Below are 26,479 nucleotides of genomic sequence, written 5' to 3' on the forward strand. Positions count from 1 at the left end.
AACTGTGAAGCACGGGGGTGGCAGCATCATGTTGTGGGTGTGCTTAGCTGCAGGAGGGACTGGTGCACTTCACAAAATAGATGGCATCATGAGGGAGGAAAATGACGTGAATATATTGAAGCAACATCTCAAGACACCAGTCAAGTTAAAGCTTGGTCACAAATGGGTCTTCCAAATGGACAATGACCCCACGCATACTTCCAAAGTTGTGGCAAAATGGCTTAAGGACAACAAAGTCAAGGTATTGGAGTGGCCATCACAAAGCCCTGACCTCAATCCCATAGAAAATGTATGGGCAGAACTGAAAAAGCGTGTGCGAGCAAGGAGGCAAACCTGACTCAGTTACACCAGCTCTGTCAGGAGGAATGGGCCAAAATTCACCCAACTTATTGTGGGAAGCTTGTGGAAGGCTACCCAAAACGTTTGACCCAATTTAATCAATTTAAAGGCAATGCTACCAAATACTAATTGAGTGTATGTAAACTTCTGACCCACTGGGAATGTGATGAAAGAAATAAAAGCTGAAAGAAATCATTATCTCTACTATTATTCTGACATTTCACATTCTTAAAATAAAGTGGTTATCCTAACTGACCTAAGACAGGATTTTTTTTATTTTATGTCAGCAATTGTGAAAAACTGAGTTTAAATGTATTTGGCTATGGTGTATGTAAACTTCCGACTTCAAATGTATAAGGGCCGATTCATGAACGGTTGTAGGCCTACGTGGGCCTATAATGTGACTGGCCTTTAGCCTAGACCTAGATATTGTTGACTATTTCACATTTTTACAACACTATGGCCTGATAAGGGGAGAAAACTAGTTTTTAAACTTGTTAATGTAAAACGTTAAACGTAGAAAGACGTTGCTATATATGTATAATTTAAGAGAGACAAAATGTGAATTGCACAAAGCTAACGGTTTGCATTCAAACAAGCGAAAGCGCATCAGAACAGAGCCACCCATTCAAAAGGCGCATGTTTCAACTAAAGATGGTGTAATTATTTGACTTGGTCATACAGCAGCTTTATGCAAATTAGGAGAACAATAGGCCTCCCCGATTATTCTTGCCTTGCTTCCCCACGTAGAGAAAAAGAAAGCACGCTCTGCCAAGTGATGCATGCACGCTCATCTGAAGATATTATTATAAAACGCAGGCAACCATAACTCTAGGCCTACTAGACAAAAATAATCCTAGATGATCGATCTTGTAAGCATATAGCGTACTCTCTAAACTTGATGGCTGTAACATTGTATAGGCCTACATTTAAATGTAATGTATGCACAAAACTGACAATAAATTATCAGAAATAACCCTGACTACAAAACACAGTAGGAAAATGTTCAATTTACATATCCTTTGGAAAAACATTTTCAAATAATTGAACCATGCAAGATTTCTGATTTTCTGAAAGTGTTTTATAATAGCCTACATGCAACTTAAAGTGCCTAAATTAAAAACATCAAACCAATCTTGATTTGAAGGTAGACGATATATTAATTCCAAATGTAAACTTCAGAGTAAAACTTTGAAAACCAACTAATATTTCACAAAATGAGTAATAGTAGGATACAGATGCATGGATTTGTTTCCAACAAGAACGTAACCTTATCAAACAAGAACAGTTTGTAAAAGGATATTTTTACAGACATAAAAATGTTTTATCGTTGCACGTGACATCCATATCACATTCCAGACAGAGCAACATTGGGCGCGCTCGGGCAGTGATTACACACAGCACGCGCCTATCTCTAGGACAGATTGTCGGTGAGTCTTATTTCACAGTGAAGGGGTCAATTTGCCTTTCAAACAAAAACGGGATATCCAGTGTGGGCAGACGTTCCCGTGGCTATTGTGTACCATGACCAGAACCCTTCTTATTACTTATAGTGGGATGTCTGATGTATAACTCCAGTTAAACTGCCGAGACAGACTCACAAACTGCCGAGACAGACTTGGTACATTCGTACCAAATCATGTTTATTTTCAAGAAGTCTTGCCTTGTTTGTGTAAAACAATAACACTGCGAATCGACTTTTGGAAGACAGGGCCTTACACCAATGTCACACACACACATGTTGTTATGTTGTTGGAGGTTCGTGCGTAAAGCTTGCTTTTGACTGGGGGGAAAGTCCCATTAAACCACAATAGCCTACAACAACACGTGTGTGCCATTGCTTTACTATCGCCACTGACATCACTTTCTGCCCAAGTTTTTAGATTTTCATTTTGTTGTCTTTTATTCTAGTAATGCAAATAACCCATTTGCAACGTCTTTGTTGCCTTCTCAACCGGACCCCTCTCCAGTCCAATCCCCGTCTTAATTCACAATTCTGATGATTGTGGCAGTGACGGACATTTCCTTTTGGCAGCTCGGTGGCCCCCAAAGGAGAGGCACAAAGCCGTGGCACGTGTGTATTTGTATAGAGAACCATCAAACCGTAAAAGGAGGAGGGCCCGGGCGTGTGCCTCTGTCGGGGAGTGGCCGAGCGCACACATTGATGTAATAAACCGCAAGTACATCTGCTAAGCTATCTGCACATCCTTCAACGAAATCCACCAAACACAGGCTTTGAACCCTCCCACATCCAAATCCACTGGGATCTTCGTTTCGTCTGATTGGTTGAGGATGCGGCAACAAGGGGCGAGAACAATAGCATCATTCGGGCATAAAAAGAGTGCAGCAATGCCTTGGAGACGAAAACATTTCAGCACCACAGAGATCAATAGCTTAGCGAAAATATAAGTTAGCAACCGAGGCTCCTGGCGTGACTGTAATCTCACAAACCTGGATATCATCCGAGCCTTCGCCCACCTCTCCAAAGTGCCTTTCTGTCATTCGCAAAGATGCCTAAAGGATTCCTGGTAAAAAGAAACAAGAAATCAGCACATGTTTCCTACAGGACTCGTACAGATGAATATGAGCAGGAGCATCACATCCCAGCCTTTCAGAGTCAGGTGGACTCATCTCCGCCTGTCTCTATTGCGTCCAGTCCGGACCGCGCAGCTCCATCACCAGACATCGCAGCAGACGCCCCGGTCCCCAGTCTGGATGCTAAAGGGGTTCAGTTTGGCAACCAAGAGGCTGTGTACCAAGCCCTCTACAGCCCCACCAGGCCCATCAGCAAGGACCACGAGAGGAGATATTACGAAAGAAGTTTTAATCTAGGTTCGCCAATTTCTGCTGAATCATTCCCGACACCTGCCTCCCTCAGCAGTTTAGATCATCTCCTGTTCGCCCCCGTGGATTTGAAAATAGGCACTAGCAACAGCAACCGCAGCGGCACCACCAGCAGGATCCCCGCTACAGCCATCAGGGGCGGTACTAAGAGGCCCGCATCTGACACTGAGCGCAAGAGCAAACCTGCCTCCAAAAAACCCAAAGCCATCAGAAAACTGAATTTTGAAGACGAAATGACAACGTCTCCGGTACTTGGTTTGAAAATCAAAGAGGCTCCTGTCGACTTTAAACCCAGAACGCAGACGTCGGCAGGTGGGAAGCCGTTAGGAGAGTTTGTCTGTCAATTGTGTAAGGAAGCATACGCTGATCCATTTTCTTTGGCCCAGCACAAGTGCTCTAGGATAGTGAGAGTTGAGTACAAGTGTCCTGAGTGTGATAAGATGTTCAGCTGCCCGGCTAACCTCGCCTCTCACCGGCGCTGGCACAAACCGAGAGCGCAGAGTGCAGCCGGGATACCATCTACACCGAGCATCAAATCTGAAATCGCCAAAATCCCCCCCGGTGTCAAGTCCACCTCAGAGGAAGCCAAAGACCCAAGAATCGAGCTTCTGAGTGACAGAGACTCCCCCAGCCCAGGTATGTCTGAATCGGGCTCAGAAGACGGTTTATACAACTGCCAACACTGTGGGAAGAGGTTTAAGCGCCAAGCATACCTAAGAAAACACATCCTGGGACACCAAGCCTTGCAGAATAAAATGTTCGAGGACCACACGTTTCAAAACAGCGACAGAGTGGAAGAGCAGGTGCCAGTGTCCTTAATCTCAGAGGAAAATACAAACCAAAGTCCCCTGAATCTAAGCCCCGTGGACTGCCTTCTCTGCCCCGTTTGCGGGGAGAATTTCCCCAACAGGGCCAGCCAGGAGAGACACTTGCGTCTCATGCACTCCTCCCAGGTGTATTCCTGCAAGTACTGCTCTGCCACTTTCTACAGCTCACCGGGACTCACGAGGCACATCAACAAATGTCATCCGTCGGAAAATAGGCAGGTGATCCTGCTTCAAATGCCCGTGCGCCCTGCTTGCTGAGCAAAGGGAGCGTTGGAAAACAAGTTAATTGCCTACACTACTGAAAGACAGGCAACTTGATGTTTAGATTGTGTGTTCGATGAGAGCTGTCCTATCCATGCCAATCAGATGGTTGTTGAATGCTTATCTATTTCTTGAAATAAAAAAATAGGCATATATTTTGAGATTTCTCTCAAATAGTTTATTGAAAGAAAACAAAGTGTTAGTTTGACTGTTAAAGGTATTTTTCTAGGACAGCTGCACACGTGCTCAAGTAGCCTAATAGCTTCTAGACCTAAGAACTGTTTCATTTTCCCTCATAAAAGCCTTTTAATTCACAGACTGTGAATTTCTGTTTCATTAAGCTTTATGCTAACTTATGAATCACAGGACAGACTTATCAACTTTGTCTTAAAAACGTGCAAATATCGAATCATTCCCTTTTAGTAGAACCACAAATGCCTTTAGAATATAGCCTAAACACATCGAAACTCTGCTGTACAACTGCCTTAAAAAAGTCAACATAATGATTGTTTTAATTTTGAATGCTGGCACATATTTTATTATTAATTGTTGCAATATTGTTTCGTCATAATACTTGTATTTATTTATTTATTTATTCTATTTGCAATTCTATTCTGTAATTTATTGTTGTATTGTGTGATTATTCTGTGTCATTCTGGCAGTTCACATGTGGTAGCCAAATGTTTTGTCAAAATTAGGAGTTGTGATAATTGTCGTGGACCGGTCTAAATCTTCAATCTCCACAGCTCTTGTAAAACGTAAAGCTCTTATCTTAGATGCAATCTTTTTCTATGAACATTTTTATTTTCTTAAATGTTGGCTTTTATAGCGCTTTGATTGTATGTGTACACTGTTGTCATCTATCTGTCCATCAAAATAAAAAAATATTTTCAAAATGAAACCATTTATTTAGCTATAGTTTGACATTGACACAATACTTGAATAATACTACTCCTACATCACCCAGGTCTGCCTGCCCTCCCTGACTTGAAGTCATATCAACAAGAAAATAAACGGACCTATAGGGAATTATTCATTAAAATGGATGTCACAAATAATTATTTGTCCTTTAGAAAAACAAAACAAAACCATTTTTATCGTGTAAATGATATATTATGGGAATCCACCTGGGTAGAAACTCAAGAGACACTATCTTCCGCCGAATAATTCTAAATGGTAGGCTATTGGGAAATGGGTGCATATGGGGAAAAAGTTGTCTTGAAAATCATTCTTATTCTTTCATTTTCTCCACTGGACTTCGCCTACACAACAAAATATCATATACAATTTCTCTCAGCTTCACAACATTAATTTGGCTATTTGTGTGAATCTTCAGGCTATGTGAAAGCTCAAAACAAAACATAGATGAAGCCTACTCAAGTGGGTAATTAGTAAAGGATGTATAATAGCCTAATTACCATGGATACTCAAGCCATGATGCAGGCATATTCACTACGGATGCATCATTTCTACAATGATGTGACTGATGTCAGAGACTTCTCAAGGACTGTACTCCTCTAAACAAACCAAACTAATTCCTCGTAGACCCCTTTCAGGTTTCATTTAACTGGGATTGCATCCGATGCCAGCAATTTTTTCTAGGCAACGGAAAAGATGCCCTAAATTGATCGTCACTGTATTATTGATATGATGATTCAAGCCTGGTTTTGGTTTCTATAAAGAAGAGACAGAGAGCACTTAGCTTCCAGTCATAAATTGCCATAATGCTTGGTCAGAACATGGCTCAGGACAAAGAGGTGATGACCACACAACTCACCGCAGGACATTTCTCTTTTCTTGAGGAGACTCAGAATTTGATTTCCCCTTTTTAAATGGCTGCCTGACTGTCGAGGCTGAACATCCAGGTTCACATACACTCCCCATGGAGAGAAAGATTGGTAACAACTTCCAGAAGTGCATGTGTGGCTTCAGACAGCCCATGAGGGGGTAATGATCACTGTTAGGTCAGGACTGTGGATACCGTCATGTAGTTCACTAATGAGGACAGGCCTCTAGGCAGTAATCAGTAGACATTTGGAACTCTTGATATGTCACAATGTGAAAAATAGACTGTTCACATACACTGAGTGTACAGAACATTATAAACACCTGCTCTTTCCATGAAATCGACTGACCAGGTGAATCCAGGTGAAAGCTATGATCCCTTATTGATGTCACTTGTTATATCCACTTCAATCGGTGTAGATGAAGAAGAGACAGGTTAAAGAAGGATTTTTTAACCTTGAGACTTGGGACTGTGTATGTGTGCCATTCAGAGGGTGAATGGGCAAGACAAAAGATTGAAGTGCCTTTGAACAAGGTATGGTAGTAGGTGCCAGGCACACCGGTTTGTGTCAAGGTTTTTCACGCTCAACAGTTTCCAGTGTGTATCAAGAACGGTCCACCACCCAAAGGACATCCAGCCAACTTGACACAACTGTGGGAAGCATTGGCGTCAACATCACTGTGTAGAGTCCATGCCCCGATGAATTGAAGCTGCTGTGAGTGCAAAAAGGGGGAGGGGGGGTGAAACTCAATATTAGTAAGATGTTCCTAATGTTTGGTATACTCTGTGTCTTGACCCTATACCTTCTGCAGATCACTTTTAGTCTCCTTTCTTAACTTGTGAATATTCAAATCACATAATGTAGACAAATGCAGGAGAGCTTCAGAGGGACATGGTCAGGCAAGATAGACGGACAGACACACATCACCAATTATCCTCTTAAGTCTAACAAGTAACAGTCCTCCCAGTGTTGGCTAGGTGCTGTAGACTTTGCACCTGTACCTTCGGTGGGGGCCCATTATCCCAGCCTCCTCTCCTGGAGCAGCAGGGGAACAGATGGGAAGGGGGTCAGGTTACCCCGGCTGCTGCCTCTGGGCCAGGGTTGAAAAACCAAGACAACAGCACCATCAAGTCACCCCTACAACCCATCGACCCCCCCCCCCCCCCCCCCAAAGCCAGAGGTTACAGTCAACCTGTCACTGCAGCCAAAGCAGCAGATTCTCACGAGATGATTCATGGAGGATAGGCGTTACTGTGACAGGGTTAGGTAGTAACCATCGCTGTAATGACAGTTTTAAAGGAAAAGGTTGAATTTACTTTCTCTACTTCCACACCACTGCTATGAAGAAAAAAAACATTCAGATCAATAGACCCATACAAATAACACAGAGAACACATAGGATTTCAAATTGATTTAATGAAATGTTTTTGATTTTCACATTTCTAATAAAGATAGCATGACTTCAGTCATTAAAAACAGTTTGATATGTTAACAAGTAATGATGAAATCTTCAAGCCTTTTTCCCCTCTTCCTCTTATACAAATATTATATTACAGGCATTAATATATTTATGGTAAAGGACTAAAACCCTCGATTTGACACAATGTACAGGATTCCTAAACCAAAACCTAGAATTAACACTAACTCTGTTGCTTCACATGAGTTGAACCAGTCTTGAGTAAGACACAATCCTTGCCCTGGTCAAATCAAACCTTACGCCCATTTACTCCCATATATAACAGGGATCCCATCCACAACATCTAATCTACAATCTAGACTCCATAAGAAGACTGGTAAAAAGAGCTGGGTAGTTCTTTACAGTGGCTACTGGGAAGGTGAAAGCATTGATCTGACTCAGGTCAGTATTTACATACATTCTTCAAATTCACAAAATGGACTTCATTATCTCTGAACGAACTCTCCGTTCATGCCTCCTATGTTATTAATCAGTGCTTGGGAAAGAAAGGGACACAAAAAAAGAGAGAGAACAAAATGAAAGAAAGAGAGGATATACAGGTAAGGCAAAGTAGTGCAGCAGACAGGGATGCAGCTCTGATGGAACCCTGCATAATGTGTGCGTAACACCTGGCTCCCATGGCAACCCAAAGGCGCAGGTTGTGGCGAAGGAGGCAGCGTGAGTAGCATAGCGCCAGCCTGCCTGTTGCTAAGAGGGTCGCCAGAGTACAGCGCTGGTATGCCTTCTAACTCCCCAGCCCCCCACCCCTCCACTGTGGCCTCACGAGGTTACTCGGGGTGCATCATGGGAAATAGGAGGAGTAGGTGCCATTTGATTCCAATTCAGAGAGAAAGGAGAACAGAGCACCTCAAATAAAGACGAAACAAAAGTGGGCCAAACCCAGTCAATCTGTTCATATAAAAAGTGTGAGGACGGGGAGGACAAGACGCTGACCTTTACAGTCACACGGGGGAAAAAACAGTCTCTCCCTCTAGAACAAAGACATGAGACAGGAAGGCAAGGCTAGCCGTTTTGCTCTTGCAATGAACAGAAACAAAATAAATCCAATGATGTCTAACAGTGGTTTACAGTGGTGGGGGTCTTGGAATGGATCTTGGTGGACAGACATTACACAGGCACTGTGAGAAGCTCCTTCACAAATACACACAGCCATACAGACACACACACACACACCAGTGCATGGAGTTAAGATTCACCTGAGGCTCTGGTGGCGTTTTCCTCTAAAACAACACATGTATACATTATACAACACCACAAACATCAAATAAAGCAATTTACATCCAAGAATAAAGAGAAAATACACATTCATTGCTAGTTTATCAACGACAGTGAGTGCAAAAGTTCATCTGTAGGAACATTGGAATGTCATTCTTAACTTTACAACACGAGAGAACAATGGCAGAGGAAGAGCCAGATGGAAGTTACTGGATTACAGGTTATGAACCCAGGTTAAACAATCCTACACAGGGTAACATCACTAAACAATTAGAAATGCAGTCTTTTCTCACTTCCAGCAGAGTTGCATAAATCAAAGGAAGACAAAAATCCATCAGAATCCATTTAAAAAGATCCTTACATCGATAAAAAACCCAACACAAGTTTCGATTCACCTCGGGGTTGGAAAGACATCATTGATTGTCCACTCCAGGTTCATAACTATTAAAAACAGACTCCTACTGTATTGGCTCACAGCCCTCCCTAACCAGGAAGTGTGTGGTGTGGTGCAGCATTATGCTAGAGCAGCACCTCCTATGTCAGCCCTTCCACCTCTCCACAACATGAGGATGAGTATGGTCCAAACAGACACACAGGCTTCCATGGCTCAAGGCCAAGGACAAAACAACCTACTTAAATATGATCCTATCCTGTCAGCAGCAAGAGTATCATCAGTGATTTACAGAGCAGAATCACGCCGGGGTGGGGGTGGGGGGGGCATGAGATGGGAAAACCATGAAATGAGTCCCTTTTGGGTAGTGTACCTTGGTGAAGAAAAATACATTTTATTTCATATAATTTTAACATTTAACATGTGTTCATAAAGAACACATGTTCAACTTAATAAAAAACTGGTTTTACCATCTCAAGAGGTTAAATAAAAAGATTAAGTGCCTATTAAGTGCCAAAAAAAAGTAACAGGGTTGAGGATTTCACCCTGAACAAGGCAGTCAACCCACTGTTCCTAGGCCGTCAATGTAAATAAGAATTTGCTCTCAACTGACTTGCCTAATTAAATAAAAGGTTAAATAAAAAAATGAAATAAAATTCTTAAATCCGCCATAATTCCACTTGCGACAGGGGGATAGGAAGCTCGTGTTCAGGGACAGGGGAGGGGCAATTGAATGCAGCTTCACCATTTTAGAAATAAAATAAAAAACATTTCTAGCCTGTCTATCTATGAGTAACAGGGTTAATGTGTTATGCTCGACCCGCTCAGTTCTCCACCACAAAATAGGCAAAAAGATAACCAGCTCATCAAGAACCTGCTTTTACACTAGGATTTTACTATGAGATGTTCAACGTTTCTTTTGAAAAAACGATTACTCGTACATTATAGTAAAAGTTCACATTGCAGGGTTGACCTTAAAATGAGGGAATTACTTTGTTAAAGCAAGACTTGGAGGAATTTGGGGGTTAAGTGGGTTAACATCTTCCGAAAAGTCAGAGGGAAATGTCAAAACGCTGCATTTTGGCACTTCAGCAAGTCTTTATTCATGAAAGAAAAACAGATTTATTAAATTCTCCATGTGGAGTCTTTTAAAGAGCACTTAATTTAATATAAGATGCTTTTAAAATTCAATATTGGTGCACAATTTCTACTTAAAAATATCAAAGGGGTACAAAAGGAACTCATTTTGTGGAAAGACCTTTACCAAAATGCATATGGGTGATCATATTCCTTTTCTATGTCACAACCATAGAGATCCTTGTTGTGACATATAAAGGGAATTTTGAAATGTTGATGATATGTGGACTTTAAGCCACCAGACATGATTGTTCAGTCAATTCCTTGTCTATATTTAATCGCTGTACTGACTGACAAGTGATATTAATCAGATTCTTTCAGAAAATGCAGCAACATCCGAACAAACGTCAATAGCTTAAATCTTTTCTTCAGGTCAAATATGCAGTTTAACAGTAAAACAATTGGAAATGTATCAAAGTATCAATAACTGCCACATAAATAAAACATTGCAATATGCTCCAGTTATATTTTTAAACGAGATATAAAACAAACAACGCACACACCCAAACTGCAGTCATGAGGGGTTAAGGTATGAGGTTTCACAGCAGGACCTGTAGTAAAGATGAAGCAGGGAAGGTTTGGGAGGTGGATCGGGCGAGAGAGCTCAGTTGGAAGATTTGCTTATGGCGCTGGCTGATCGGCGGAGTTTTCCGGAAACTCTGTTCTTTGTGGCACGGGGAATCGTGGGGGAGACCTGGTCCGCCTGGTCCGTTCCTAAAGAAACACTGAGCTCAGCACTCGTGCTGCCGCTGAGAGAGACTGGAGAGAGAGAGGGAGGGGATGAGAGAAGGGATAGAATGGGGGAGAAAGATGGAGAGAAGTGGTGAGACGTGGCAGGCTAACATAGCGCTGATAAGACTGGCATACTCCATGTTCTGACTGCCATGCATGTCATCGCTCCCCATCCCCCAAATCAGACACCCCAAACAGCTTACTCCCTCTAAGGTTAAATGTATAATACCAAAACAAAACAGAAACAGGCGTATAGATTGATTTGAACCTTTAATTCCTCACAGTTTGCAAAGTGGCACGTGTGTGGACTAGATCAAGCTATATACACAATCAGATGCAATGTTCACCATTCTTTCATCATGTGCTTTGACAAGCTAGACTAGAGGCTACTAGGGGAGAGAAGCTGGATATTTCTCCCAACACTTTGGGTTTGGGAGGGCAGATGCTTGCATGAGTAGGGGAAAAAAAACGCAATCTATTTTAAACCACATGGTCCTAAGAATAAAATTGCCTTCGCTGTTCAGCATAAAGAGGATGTGACAGATTGTTCAAGTTTTATAATGGTGTATTGTAAAAAGTGAATGGAACATTATGTTAACTGGACAGGCATGTCGCAAGCATGTGGAGAGACGCCTTTTGTGGATCGGGGCTCCCGAGTGGTGCAGCGGTCTAAAAGCACTGTATCTCAGTGCTAGAGGGGTCACTACAGATCCTGGTTCAATTCCAGGCTGTATCACAACCGGCCGTGATTGGGAATCCCATAGGGCGGTGCACAATTGGCCCAGCGTCGTCCAGGTTAGGGTTTGGCCGGGGTAGGCCGTCTTTGTAAATAAGAATTTGTTCTTAACTGACTTGCCTAGTTAAGTAAAGGTTAAATAAATACAAAATAAAAATGATTACAGGCTGCAAGCAGTGAAACGTGAGGGGGAGGCCGGTAAGAGCAAACATATTTTGCGTACACCCCCCCCCCGATGCCTCAAGTTTAAACAACTTTCCTGCTTTGGCCAAGATGGCATCTGGTTGCCTATTTTCTTTCCTCCACTTTTTTCTCTCCATCTTTCTGAAGCATCTCAAGTTCCTGCAGCTAAAAGGGACAGCAGATGGCTGCAGTAACAGACACTCAGCCCAGCGGACACAAGCATCCCTGACTTCCACTCAGTCAGAGGGGGAGGGGTTAAGGGTGTGTGAGGGTGGGTGTGTTAGCAGAATGGATCTTCATGATGCATGTGAAAAGAACAGAGGAGGACTGAGTCGACGTAGGGGCAGGCCTAAACCAAGTCCAACCCTGCAGCCCCACTTCCAACTCCACAATTCCACTAGCTTCCACTTTGACCATTCCACCACTTGAACTTCCCCGCTGGCCCTGCCACGCCCCACCCTCTCGTAGAGTTGTTGGATAATGGGGAGGGTAAGTTAACCCTCTCAGGTAAAGGCCTCCACACAGACGTTAAATTTACTAGCCCACCAGCATGCTACCTAGAACCCAACCATGCAATGGACACCTCTATAGATTGAGTGCTCGGTTTAATACCCATTAACAACACACTCATGCTTGGTTCAAATTGCAGCACTTTGGGCTGCATATATCATATGCAGCCCAAAAATGACACAAACTTAAGTTGATTATTAAAATAACACATGCATAACATATCTCCAGGGTGAAACAAAAATCTCCCAAGACTTCAATTGGCCGGTGTCTGACTGGTTCATCATAACACTAAGACTCAGAGCAACCAAGGTAATTCCTCTGAGCTCCCCCTTAAAGGGATACTTCGGGATTTTGGCAACTTCCCCTGAGTCAGATGAACTCAGGGATACAATTTATGTCTCTGCATCCAGCATTAAGGAAGTCAGAAGTCGTTTGGCAAGCCGGTGCAAACTAGTGTTACCATCGACTTCCAGTCGTTGCAATATCTACTAGCATGCTAGCAGTTTCCATAGACGTCCAGTCCTTGTGCTAACGCCAGTTAGCAATTGCGCTACCGTTAGTTAGTAACTTCCTTTAAACTGCCTGCTGAGACATAAAACTGGTCTCCACGAGTTCATCTGACTCTGGGGAAGTAGATAAAGGGCTTTATTGCCAAAATCCTGAATTATCTCTTTAACAACTATCCTGAGAGAGGCCATGATGGGGCAGAGACCTGCACAGGGTGCCTTTAATCAGAGATCCTTTCATAGAAAGAAAAAGAAAGAGAAAGAAAGAGAGTGAGAAAGTGAGAGATAAAAAGGAGAGAGACAACCCCCCCGCCCCAAAAAAAAACAAAGGACATAAATGGGCCTCATCCCCATCGGTCCCCTGCAGCATTTCAAAAAAAGCTTAAATGACAGACGTTTTCTTCCAGTAGGGCAGGTGTTAGTATCACATTCTGCCCCAGGCGAACAGGGGAGAAAAACAGCGCTGGGGAGATAAATATAAAGGCGTGACATGCAGAAGCTTAGCCAGAGAGAAGAGTGTTGCTCATGCTACTACTGAGGTGCTAATTGTCCCGAACCGTGCAGCGTCACTCGCAATTACCGCCTGGATAAATAGAGAACACAATCCCCATATAACGTCATATCAACCCCCCATACAACTTTATGTTAACGTTCCTTTAAAAAGCGGTAGTTGGGTAAATAAAGCGTGTTAGTACCAAATAAAGGAGAAACCAGAGATGAGTGAACGGGTGAGCGAGGGTAGGCTCTAGGGCGACACACAAGCTTCCGGCCGGTGCTCGGGGCTTACCTTGTTCAATTACTGTAATGACACCTTTAACATGTTTTAATCTAAAAGAAAAACAGACAGTAGAGCGTCACATTAAGACAGACAGTCACCACAACACAGCCCTGCTGTAGACCGACAGACAGTCACCACAACACAGCCCTGCTGTAGACCGACAGACAGTCACCACAACACAGCCCTGCTGTAGACCGACAGACAGTCACCACAACACAGCCCTGCTGTAGACCGACAGACAGTCACCACAACACAGCCCTGCTGTAGACCGACAGACAGTCACCACAACACAGCCCTGCTGTAGACCGACAGACAGTCACCACAACGCAGCCCTGCTGTAGACCGACAGACAGTCACCACAACACAGCCCTGCTGTAGACCGACAGACAGTCACCACAACACAGCCCTGCTGTAGACCGACAGACAGTCACCACAACGCAGCCCTGCTGTAGACCGACAGACAGTCACCACAACACAGCCCTGCTGTAGACCGACAGACAGTCACCACAACACAGCCCTGCTGTAGACCGACAGACAGTCACCACAACACAGCCCTGCTGTAGACCGACAGACAGTCACCACAACACAGCCCTGCTGTAGACTAACAGACAGTCACCACAACACAGCCCTGCTGTAGACCGACAGACAGTCACCACAACACAGCCCTGCTGTAGACCGACAGACAGTCACCACAACACAGCCCTGCTGTAGACCGACAGACAGTCACCACAACACAGCCCTGCTGTAGACCGACAGACAGTCACCACAACACAGCCCTGCTGTAGACCGACAGTCAGGGAGGGAGGTGAGGGGGACATTCAGGAAGCCTGTGGTTAGTTATTGTCACAGTGAGGATCACAGTCATACAAGAAACAAGGAAACAGGACGCATCCAATAAGACATTTAATATGTTAAGAGACGGCAGCATTATCAGACAGCGAGACGTCCACTTTTGTGTTGGAGTCTCTTGGGTGCTCTTGATTGGTAAATGATTTCTGTAACTTTACATTGCATAGGTTGGTCTGACTGATATTATAAAGTAAGAATATGTTGGGCTGAATTATGTGAAAAGCTCCTGAACCAGTTAAACACCATGAGATAGAGATCAGTGTTAGAGGGAAAAAAAAGGCATATTACCATATCTATGTTTTACAACTCATTATAAATCGGGTGGTTCCAGCCCTGAATGCTGATTGGCTGAGAGCCGTGGAATATCAGACCATATACCACAGGTATGACAAAACATGTATTTTTACTGCTCAATTACATTGGTAATCAGTTTATAATAGCAATAAGGCACCTCAGGGGTTTGTGCTATATTGTCAATATACCACGGCTAAGGTCTGTATCCAGGCACTCCGCGATGCGTCGTGCTTAAGAACAGCCCTTAGCCGTGGTATATTGGCCATATACAACAGCCCCTCATGCCTTAGTGCTTAAATATACCACATACTAATGAAACAGTGCTTGTGTATGTGTATATGATAACACAATTAATCTGCATTGAAGTATATACAGCGTGCTGTCCCGCGAACAAACAAAAACCACCGACCAGGTTGACCTCTCTGACACATGGTGAAAGCTAGAGGCTCTTCAGTAGCCAACCGATGCAGTTAAAGCAGAGGTAGACGAGGAAAGCAGGTGAAGAGCTGTTGTCTCCAGACAGACAGTGGTTTAAGGGTGAGAGAGGGAGGCCTGTCTAGACTCTGGGGAGTTGAGAGCTCTTCAGTTTGAATCCATTAGCAGCTGGGTCTCATGAGAGAAGTTGTTTACCTCTTTTAAAATCCACATTTATTCAACCCGTTGAATAATCATGTGTAACTCCAACTTCACATGTATTGCAGCCAGTGTAGAACTCCATAGGAAAATGCACAGTCCATAAGCAAACCAACATGCCAACAAACACTCAAACCACATGAATCCAAATCCAGACAGACAGAGCACAACCCTCTAATGAGTGACATTGCAGACCCTCAGTGCGGAGGATGACAGCAATCTACTGTGTGTTATAAGATGGGTCATGCAGGAGGAGGAAGATGGGGGGGGGGGGGGGGGGTAATTGAGGTTCACTGAGATGGCGTAGCTGTGGGGTCAGAGGTGAAGGACAGGTTAATGTTGCTGGTGGAGGGTAGACAATGGGCATCCAGCTTGGCCCAGGGGTACTCCACGTCCCAAACCATGCCCGGTCAACACCTGCACGCTGCCCATCATGGATGACATGTTAGTGGAGCAATGAGCCAAAGCAGTATTGACAAGTACACACATTGACAAGTGTGTATTGACAAGCACACACACTGCAGCAGCATATGGAACGACAAGCACCACAATAGATTCAGCTGCGGGACGATTTCCTCTTAAAACGCACGGTCAGGGGGCCAGAACCTAATTACAAATCATTTGTCAATCGCCCGCAAGAACATATACACTGTGTGCACAAAACATTAGGAACACCTAAACAGAACAGCCACAATTCGCCGAGGTATGGACTCTACAAGGTGTTGAAAGCGTTCCACAGGGATGTTGGCCCACTTGACTCTAATGCTTCCCACAATTGTATCAAGTTGGCTGGATGTTCTTTGTGTGGTGGATCATTCTTGATACACACAGGAAACTGAGTGTGGAAAACCCCAGCAGCGTTGCAGTTCTTGACACACTCAAACCAGTGAGCCAGGCACCTACTACTACCCGTTCAGAGGCACTTAAATCTTTTGTCTTGCCCATTCACCCTTAACGGCACACAGACACAATCCATGTCTCAAGACCTAAGAATCCTTCTTTAACCCCGTCCCTTCTTCATCTACACTGTTTTGAAGTGGATTTAACAGGTGACATCAATAAGGGATCATAGCTTTGATCTGAATTCACCTGGTCAGCCCGTCATAGACAGAGCAGCTGTTCATAATGTTTTGTACACTCAGTGTATGCTGAAACGGATATGACTGAAACATTAATTTCAAACCTTACATTTCTGTACGATCACTTATATCGCTCTATTATGCGTGAGAATACTTTGGGGCAGATTTCCTAGATTAAAATCACTTGGAGCAGATTTGCTGGTGTTTTTAACAGTCTTATGTCCAACAATATGTTGTTTTTCCTTGTTCAAAAAAAATAGGGAACCTTGTATTAGAGGGTAGTACACAGCAACGATACACTAACAGGGAGAAAACTAAAGGAGGCTGTTGTGAGGATATATTAGTGACCACCTGTTGATGCATAGAACCATACACAGGACATAAACATGCCGTATGCTATGAATATAAATGTGTTGCACAATATCCACTCCTGCTAGAAATACATGAAAATATGGTGACAAAAAAACGACCATTTCAAAACAACTTCTCAGAAAAGAAGGGAATGCCTGGTTTATCACTGGAAGAAGCTGCAAGCACCTGTGTGTATGTGTGTTCATTTTTATTTGACCTTTATTTAACTAGTCAGTTAAGAACACATTCTTATTTTCAATGACGGCCTAGGAACAGTGGGTTAATTAACGGCCTTGTTCAGGGGCAGAACGACAGATTTTTACCTTGTCAGCTCGGGGATTCGATCTCGCAACCTTTCGGTTACCAGTCCAATGCCCTAACCACTAGGCTACCTGCCGCCCGTATGCGTGTGCGTGTACTACTAGGACTTAACCTCCCCCTTGTTTAAAAGATTACCAGGTGAAGACCGCATGCAGACCAAGAATGAGTCCTGAAATTGCCCTGCATCTCTGTGGCGTGGAGCTGTGCCAAGAAACAGTTGATTCAGAGGGCCAGCTGATTACAAACCCACTGTGGACAAAAGCCTAAATCCTGGACACACACAAATGTATGCATACACCACACACACTTTTACATAGACACACAAACAGAAGCAATAGCCCAAAAATGATGTTTGCCCATTTATTTCTATATTTCCACTGCATTAAAGAGGGTTAGTATATTAAGTCTAGCTGTTGGCTGCTCTCAGCAGACACAGCTGATGCACAATACTGTGAAACCAATCCTTATTTAACAATATGAGAAAAATAATGGTTTATTGTCTGGCCTCTGCTCCCATAATCCCAATGAGGAGCCAACCAGGTATCCTACTCCTGCCCCACTACAGAAGAGCCCACTGCTGAAATAACCCACAACAGCAGAGGATAGACATGACCCGGCGCTGGGTAATTACATGTCTTTTCTCCATCACTCTCTCTCGCTCGCTGGTTCAATCTCTCCCTTTCTGTTTACCTCCGCCTTTCTATCGCTCCCTCCCACTTCCTCCCTCTCCCTGAGGAATAGTCCCTGTTTAGTATTCTGGATGATAAAAAGGTCAATAGAGGTCAGTTTGGGACTTCTTTTATTTGAGAAAATATTTATTTGCACCAAAGTGAACTATTGACAGACAACAACACAGATAAACAAATAAAAACAGTGTGCAGGTGTGGTTGGGACTCCTGTCCACCTCTGCAGTAAAGGGAGCAGACTGTAATTATGTTAATAGACCTGCTACCCCCTGCCTCCGCCAGTCTGCTTATCAACCCTGCCTTCTGGGGCTGCTCGCCCCCCCCCCCCCCCCACACACACACACACACACACACGTAGACCAGACACAGGCAATAACAGATTCAGTTATCACAAAGTAGAACAGCACAAGTGTCCAGTTTTATCATTGCTGTATCGATTGGATGCTAGTGGTGTTGTTGTTGTTATAGACCCATCAGATCTAGGCCAGGCAGGACAGGAAGAGGAGACATTGTTTAATGAAGTCCCCCTCCCTCTCCTCCTTCTGAGGAGGACAGCAGTGTGAGCCCAGTGTTCACCCTCGACTGTTCGTTACTACACATCTCTGATACGGGGACGGAGGCTCCGATAAGAAGAGTCCGATCACATACACTTTGCTTGACCCACATTCAATCATGTCATATGTATATTTCGATCAGGCTCATTAAATGAGAGGTAGATAAAAACCGGAAAAGAGGAGGTGAGATGAAACAGTACACAGTGAGACAAGGAGCAGGGCCCAACTAAGTTGTTGAGCCACGGGTGAGGTCTTTGATGCTGCTGCTCAGACAGTGGAGAGAGATTGGCCCTGTTGCCTTTGATATTCATCAGAGTGTGGGTGTGAGGAGACAAGGACCAGGAAACAGAGATGGAGGGGCCTGAAGAGGGCTAACAGGTGTGCTGCTGTGGAGGAAGAAAGGAGGAAGTGGAAGAAGAGAGGAGGAGCGCATGGGATTCTTACCTGTCCCACTCATTGGGTAGTAGCTGGGTGAAGGGGAGAAGACCTGCGAGGCAAAGTCCTCAAAGGTCATGACCTCCCGGTGGTTCTGCACGATGGCCTCCAGGTACAGTGCCCGCTCCTCATAGCTGGGGCCAGGGTTAAGGAAAACCAGAGGAAGAGACCAAGAAAACGGATCATTTACAGCCCAATGAAATCGAAACAAAAGTGCTAAATTCATCAATACAGGAACTTAGTCAATCAAGACAAAACAACCGGTGAAGAAAACCCATCGCACCGTCACATAATAGAGAAATTAGCCTCTCTGACCAACAACAGTAGCAGACACAGACAAAAGGCAGCATGAGTAGACAGAGGAGTAGCAATAACCAGACCGTTGGAGAGGACACTCAGCCTGGCCACGCAGCCACAAATGGGAAAGCAGTCACCAAATAAAAACACTACAGGCATGGCCCTCCTCTCGCCTCTCCTTGGCCTAGTGGTTAGAGCATAGGACTAGTAACCGAAATGTTGCAAGGTCGACTCCCCGAGCGGACGAGGTAAAAATCTGCCGTTCTGCCCCTGAACAAGGCAGTTAACCCACTGTTCCTAGGCCGTTATTGAAAATAAGAATTTGTTCTTAACTGACTTGCCTAGTAAATAAAAGGTAAAATAAAATAAAAATCCTTGGGCACTCTAATAGAACCCCTGCTGGAGGCAGAGAGATGCTTTCGGACATCCCTCCCACCCTGGCACTTCTCCAACCCGTCAGGGAGAAAATTGTAGACATTTCAAATTCAGAGTGGCAGGTAGGGAGAGCAACCTGAGAGTAATGGTACCAGGATGGATACAGACAGTCAGGATAGAACATAACAGAATAACAAAAAGGGCTCAAAATGCTGCTCTCTCTTTGTGTGTGTGTGTTAGAATGTCACTAACTATGCTAGCTGTAGGTTTCTGTCTTTCCTTCTAAATAACTGCACCTAACAAATGGTTATTCAGTCACCACGTCAAGAGTCGACCCAAACAGGCATCTACTACAGCCCCCGACTCCAGGAACCTGCTGGCCTCATTCCGCTCTCATTAACAGACTGCTGCTTGTAGTAAGTGTTGCTAGGCTGTTGCTAGGGCCCCTCTGCTCTGGTAGAGTGTTGGTGAGAAGAAGGGCTGGCACTGGAAGTGGATGTTACTGGGAATGTGTATGGGCTGGACTAAGCTGGGTTGGCTAAAATGGAATGGACTGGGCACATGCTGGCACAGCAGGGGTTGAGGCAGGCATGACGAATGGCTGAAAGGCAGCCGTTTCAAACTGGGGCTGACGGGCACCTGAGCCTAGGGCCTGGGCCAGCCTGAGGACAGGCAAGCTGCTCACCACACGGTGGGAGGGAGAGAGGCATGGAGAAAGAGAGGGAGATAAGCTTCATTGGTGCAGCAAGTCTGTTCTAAATCCACGGAGTAGGGGCAACACAAGGGCATGGGTTAAGATCACCTGAGCTGTGTGTGAGGCTGCCAGTAAAGATAGCTGTGAGGCTGCACAGTGATCTTTTACCTGCCTCCAGATCCCGCTGATTCAACCAGGAGTGGGGACACAATAGAGAACATCACAGACTTTGCTGCCATGGCAACCCAGGTTACAGCACAATGTGACGGGTCAAATCCCGGGTTTTATGAATGTACGTGGGGGGGCAGAGAGAAAATCTGTAAATCGAGAGAGAGCGAACGAACGAGCGAGAGAACTCCAGTCCACTGAGCCAACAGAGCCATATGGTTGTCCATTATCAGAGATGCAGATGACTGTGTCCCGGCCTATTACTGAGATTCTTAGAGCAAATATTGACTCCAGCTGGGGTGGCCCTCCACTCTCCTCTGACATACACCTCTCCTACACTCTGTCGATTCCTCTACCCACTATAACCAACGGGGAGAGAGAGAGAGAGATGGAAAGAGAATCGACTGAGTGCAATCAGTAAATGCACGGCTTCTGCGGATTTGAATCTTGTAGCACAGATATCCCTAGAAAAGCTCAGATACAAGGTGAGTGGTAATGTTGAACTAGAGACTCTATTTCTATGGTTGTCCCCTCCCTCTGTCACTAACGACTATAGGCTTGGTACAGGATGTTCCCCTACAAGTGCACAAAAGCTGTGCCTGCTTGCCTAGCACCCAGTAATTAAATCAAAGGACAATGCCAGAAAAAGCATGTCCACGTCGCATTCGCCAAACCCACTGACCCTTCCCTGGGCGACAAACATGCGGTCTCTCTCTCTCTGTGGCAACACATATCTGTTAAGGAATGACCTCTTCAGGTGGAATGGCCATTACCCGAGAGATGGCTGTTGGTATGTTATTTATCATTTACTGATAATGTACCTGGCTACTACTGTTGGCCTCTGGCTACTACTGTTGGCCTCTGGCTACTACTGTTGGCCTCTGGCTACTACTGTTGGCCTCTGGCTACTACTGTTGGCCTCTGGCTACTACTGTTGGCCTCTGGCTACTACTGTTGGCCTCTGGCTACTACTGTTGGCCTCTGGCTACTACTGTTGGCCTCTGGCTACTACTGTTGGCCTCTGGCTACTACTGTTGGCCTCTGGCTACTACTGTTGGCCTCTGGCTACTACTGTTGGCCTCTGGCTACTACTGTTGGCCTCTGGCTACTACTGTTGGCCTCTGGCTACTACTGTTGGCCTCTGGCACTCAAAACCATTAGGCTATACTACAGGGACCTTGCCAGGATGAAAACAACAATAAGTTTCCGCAGTATCAACGCAATACAAGTCATCCGTAGAGTAATTGTAATTTCACAGTTGAACTGTTAAGTAAAAAAAGAGTGGTCGAGAGGCTTCCAGAAGCATATTCCCCCAAGTTCCAAGCAGCTGCACATTCCCATTAGGGAGAGGAGAGGAGTGGGAATATCATGTCTGTGAAGCGTGTCAGAACGCTGCGTGAGCAACTGACAAACCTCTTCAGTCAGACGAGATCGGAAACAACCTGTAACGTAAAATAACGCTCTGACGTCACTCAACAACAAGGTCAGCCTTTAAAAGAAACTGTGAGAGAAGGAGAAATCACAACGGTATTGGTTATGACCCCAAAAAAGCACATTTCAAATCCACTTGACAATGGTAATGGCAATGTAGGCATTTAGTAGATAAAAGTCATCCTCCAGCTCTATAAAAGCCCGTCCCCTAACTCTGCCCCCATGGTGCTCACTGGGACAAAAGGCAGTGACTTATGGCTCAGATAAAGCCGGTGTGTGGCTGTTGGGTGATGTGAATTGTACACCACACATGGAGCCTCCACCTCTGGCACTCTTATAAACAAGCCGATGTGTGTTCCCTGAAACAGAGGTCACACACAATAGTGCACGTGTGCGTGCATGTGTTAATGCATGATGCATATGTGTGTGTGTGTTTGAGCGTAATGTCCAGATGGCAGGGTGGCCAAGGGGGAATCCAGGGTCAAGCGCCTTTATGGAACAAAACCAAGGTCAGGCAGCAGCAGTGGGCCATGTTCAAGGTGAATAGGGCCTCAGATGGCTCTTAACAGGCTGCTCTGGCCCAGGACCCCTACACCCTCTCTCCAGAGGGACCCGTCCTCAGTCTCTCTCTGCACCCTCCCAGTCCAGAGGGACTTATATTGAACCCCCGCGAATCCCCCACGCCCCTGTCCTCTCCTATCAGGCATTTCAGGCAGACAACTTTGGGATGATACATTTTTGTTTCCCCGCAGATTATTTGGAAACTGTACAAAACAGAAAGACCACAGTCGTGGCCAAAAGTTTTGAGAATGACACAAATATTAATTTTCAAAGTCTGCTGCCTCAGTTTGTATGATGGCAATTTGCATATACTCCAGAATGTTATGAAAAGTGATCAGATGAATTGCAAAGTCCCTCTTTGCCATGCAAATGAACTGAATCCCCAAAAAACATTTCCACTGCATTTCAGCCCTGCCACAAAAGGACCAGCTGACATCATGTCAGTGATTCTCGTTAAGACAGGTGTGAGTGTTGACGAGGAGACATGGCTGGAGATTACTCTGTCATGATGATTGAGTTTGAATAACAGACTGGAAGCTTCAAAAGGAGGGTGGTGCTTGGAATCATTGTTCTTCCTCTGTCAACCATGGTTACCTGCAAGGAAACACGTGCCGTCATCATTGCTTTGCACAAAAAAGATCTTCACAGGCAAGGATATTGCTGCCAGTAAGATTGCACCTAAATCAAACATTTATCAGATCATCAAGAACTTCAAGGAGAGCGGTTCAATTGTTGTGAAGGCGGCTTCAGGGCGCCCAAGAAAGTCCAGCAAGCGCCAGAACCGTCTCCTAAAGTGTATTCAGCTGCGGGATCTGGGCACCACCAGTACAGAGCTTGCTCAGGAATGGCAGCAGGCAGTCGCGAGTGCATCTGCACGCACAGTGAGGCAAAGACGTTTGGAGGATGGCCTGGTGTCAAGAAGGGCAGCAAAGAAGCCACTTCTCTCCAGGAAAAACATCAGGGACAGACTGATATTCTGCAAAAGGTACAGGGATTGGACTGTTGAGGACTGGGATAAAGTCATTCTCTCTGATGAATCCCCTTTCTGATTGTTTGGGGCATCCGGAAAAAAGCTTGTCCAGAGAAGACAAGGTGAGCGCTACCATCAGTTCTGTGTCATGCCAACAGTAAAACATCCTGAGACCATTCATGTGTGGGGTTGCTTCTCAGCCAAGGGAGTGGGCTCACTCACAATTTTGCCTAAGAACACAGCCATGAATAAAGAATGGTACCAACACATCCTCCGAGAGCAACTTCTCCCAACCATCCAGGAACAGTTTGGTGACGAACAATGCCTTTTTCAGCATGATGGAGCACCTTGCCATAAGGCAAAAGTGATAACTAAGTGGCTCGGGGAACAAAACATCGATATTTTGGGTCCATGGACAGGAAACTTCCCAGACCTTAATCCCATTGAGAACTTGTGGTCAAACCTCAAGAGGCAGGTGGACAAATAAAAACACACAAATTCTGACAAACTCCAAGCATTGATTATGCAAGAATGGGCTGCCATCAGTCAGGATGTGGCCCAGAAGTTAATTGACAACATGCCAGGGCAGATTGCAGAGACTCTTTGCATCAACTTCATGTAATTGTCAAAAGCCTTTGACACTTGTGAACTTATGAACACTTGTAATTATACTTCAGTATTCCATAGTAACATCTGACAAAAATATCTAAAGACACTGAAGCAGCAAACTTTGTCTAAATTAATATTTGTGTCATTCTCAAAACTTTTGGCCACGACTGTATGTGTTAGCCTAGGCCTACCTATTGTATTAAAAGGACATCTTTGCTGCATTATTCACACTCTCAGAATCCAGTAGCCTTCGTCTCTAGTTGGGCTTGCGAGATCAAGAGTGCCTAGTATATGTGTGTTCTCAATGAAATAGAGTAGACCGACTATGCACGGGCAGAGAATGACAGGCAGTTATCTTTCCAAGGAAATGTACTAAAATAGGAATAGGCTATAGTTTACTATAGTGTCTGTACATAAATATTTATAATGGAAAGTGGAGGACGTTCAACCAAATGCAATTCCAAATTTTTGAAAGTGCAAGTGTCCCCTCATCATTATTTTCTCTTTTTCTCCCCAATTTCATGGTGTCCAATTGGTAATTTAAAAAAACACCTTCTACACTTCTGCTACTCTCTGTTCATCATATACAGTGGGGCAAAAAAGTATTTAGTCAGCCACCAATTGTGCAAGTTCTCCCACTTAAAAAGATGAGAGAGGCCTGTAATTTTCATCATAGGTACACTTCAACTATGACAGACAAAATGAAAAAGAAAATCCAGAAAATCACATTGTAGGATTTTTTATTAATTTATTTGCAAATTATGGTGGAAAATAAGTATTTGGTCAATAACAAAAGTTTCTCAATAATTTGTTATATACCCTTTGTTGGCAATGACAGAGGTCAAACGTTTTCTGTAAGTCTTCACAAGGCACCATTGTTTAGAGCCTATAAGTAAGCATTTCACTGTAAGGTTTACACCTGTTGTATTCGTCGCACGTGACAAATAAACTTTGATTTGATTTAAGTTACAGTCTTGTCTCATCGCTGCAACTCCCGTACGGACTCGGGAGAGGCGAAGGTCGAGAGCCGTGCATCCTCCGAAACACAACCCAACCAAGCCGCACTGCTTCTTGACACAATTCCCACTTAACCCGGAAGCCAATCAAACCAATGTGTTGGGGAAATACGCAAATTGGAGTGGGTCAAGGGTTTCCGGGATGGTGGTCTTGTTGTGATCCATGACCAGCCTTTCAAAGCACTTCATGACTATCAACATGAGTGCTACAGGGCAGTAGTCATTTCAGGTTACCTTCGCTTTTTTGGGGCACAGGGACTATGGTGGTCTGCTTGAAACATGTAAGTATTACAGACTCTGTCAGGGAGAGGTTGAAAATGTCAGTGAAGACACTTTCCAGTTGGTCTGCGCATGCTCCGGGTACACGTCCTGGTAATCCGTCTGGCCCCGCGGCCTTGTAAATGTTGACCTGTTTAAAAGTCTTGCTCACATCAGCTACGGAGAGCGTGATCACACGGTTGTCTGGAACTGCTGGCGCTCTCATGCATGCTTCAGTGTTGCTTGCCTCGAAGCGAGCGTTAAAGACATTTAGCTCATCTGGTAGGCTCGCGTCACTGGGCAGCTCGTGGCTGGGTTTCCCTTTGCAGTCCGTAATAATTTACAAGCCCTGCCACATCCGACGATTGTCAGAGCCAGTGTATGTTGTTTACGCATTTTGATATTATCTATAGGGCACACAAATGCTGGGACCATGACTGGCAAGTGAGCTGTGTCACATAAAATAAATATAAAATTGGGTGTGAAGAATATTGTGAAATTCTCAACATTTAAAAAACTTAAATAAATGTGGCGGAGCTAAGGAAGCTAGCACAGGACTGTAACTATGGAGACACCCTCACAGTGATGCTACGTGACTGATTAGTATGTGGGGTAATGAGGATAAGATACAGCGGAGCCTCTGAGGAGATTTTGGACATTTGACAAAGCACAGAATTACAGTCGCAGACAAAATGAGCACGAAGGCTCCTATAACAATTCGAGGGGGGAGAGAAAGACATTCGAAAAATGCAAATTTCATATAGGAAGAGTGTCGTGGGGATGTGTTTACTATTCACAACACAGACACTAACCATTACTAAGGTACCTCCGCTTAGACCATATATTTTTTTATATATTTTTTTAACCTTTATTTAACTAGGCAAGTCAGTTAAGAATAAATTCTTATTTTCAATGACTGCCTAGGAACAGTGGGTTAACTGCCTGTTCAGGGGCAGAACGACAGATTTGTACCTTGTCAGCTTGGGGATTTGAACTTGCAACCTTGCGATTACTATTTAACAGTACATGGGATGAAAAGTGAAATAAGAAACAGATACTGGCTGTAGCATAACAATAATGTCACAGTCAGAGTATGCTAGGCTAGGGAAGAAAGCAAAAGTTCCAGAGCCAGGTACATGTTTTATCACTCTGAAAACATATACAGGACAGAAAGT

The 26,479-nt window shown here is 44.4% G+C and overlaps 2 protein-coding genes across 5 annotated transcripts in view; one reads left to right on the forward strand and one right to left on the reverse strand.

Annotated features, from left to right (window-relative positions):
* Window positions 1-2,574: 2,574 nt before the first annotated feature.
* Window positions 2,575-5,166, forward strand: insm1b (insulinoma-associated 1b). The gene has a single exon (XM_020499801.2). The coding sequence runs from the start codon at window positions 2,850-2,852 to the stop codon at window positions 4,266-4,268; it is 1,419 nt and encodes a 472-aa protein (XP_020355390.1). The 5' UTR covers window positions 2,575-2,849; the 3' UTR covers window positions 4,269-5,166.
* A 2,288-nt stretch (window positions 5,167-7,454) lies between these two features.
* LOC109903954 (Ral GTPase activating protein catalytic subunit alpha 2) overlaps window positions 7,455-26,479 on the reverse strand; it is a 137,794-nt gene continuing 118,769 nt past the window's right edge. For 2 of the 4 annotated variants that reach the window (XM_031788261.1, XM_031788263.1), the window contains exons 38-39: window positions 18,935-19,059; window positions 7,455-11,037 (exon numbers count right to left, since the gene is read on the reverse strand). In XM_031788261.1, the coding sequence (XP_031644121.1) occupies window positions 10,883-11,037; window positions 18,935-19,059 (280 nt within the window). In that variant the 3' untranslated portion in view covers window positions 7,455-10,882. Of the gene's footprint in view, window positions 11,038-13,732; window positions 13,774-18,934; window positions 19,060-26,479 lie in introns of all 4 variants that reach the window. The other 2 variants (XM_031788265.1, XM_031788264.1) reach the window with 2 other exon arrangements.

Source organism: Oncorhynchus kisutch, linkage group LG14, assembly GCF_002021735.2.
Source record: "Oncorhynchus kisutch isolate 150728-3 linkage group LG14, Okis_V2, whole genome shotgun sequence".
Classification (NCBI taxonomy): domain Eukaryota; kingdom Metazoa; phylum Chordata; class Actinopteri; order Salmoniformes; family Salmonidae; genus Oncorhynchus; species Oncorhynchus kisutch.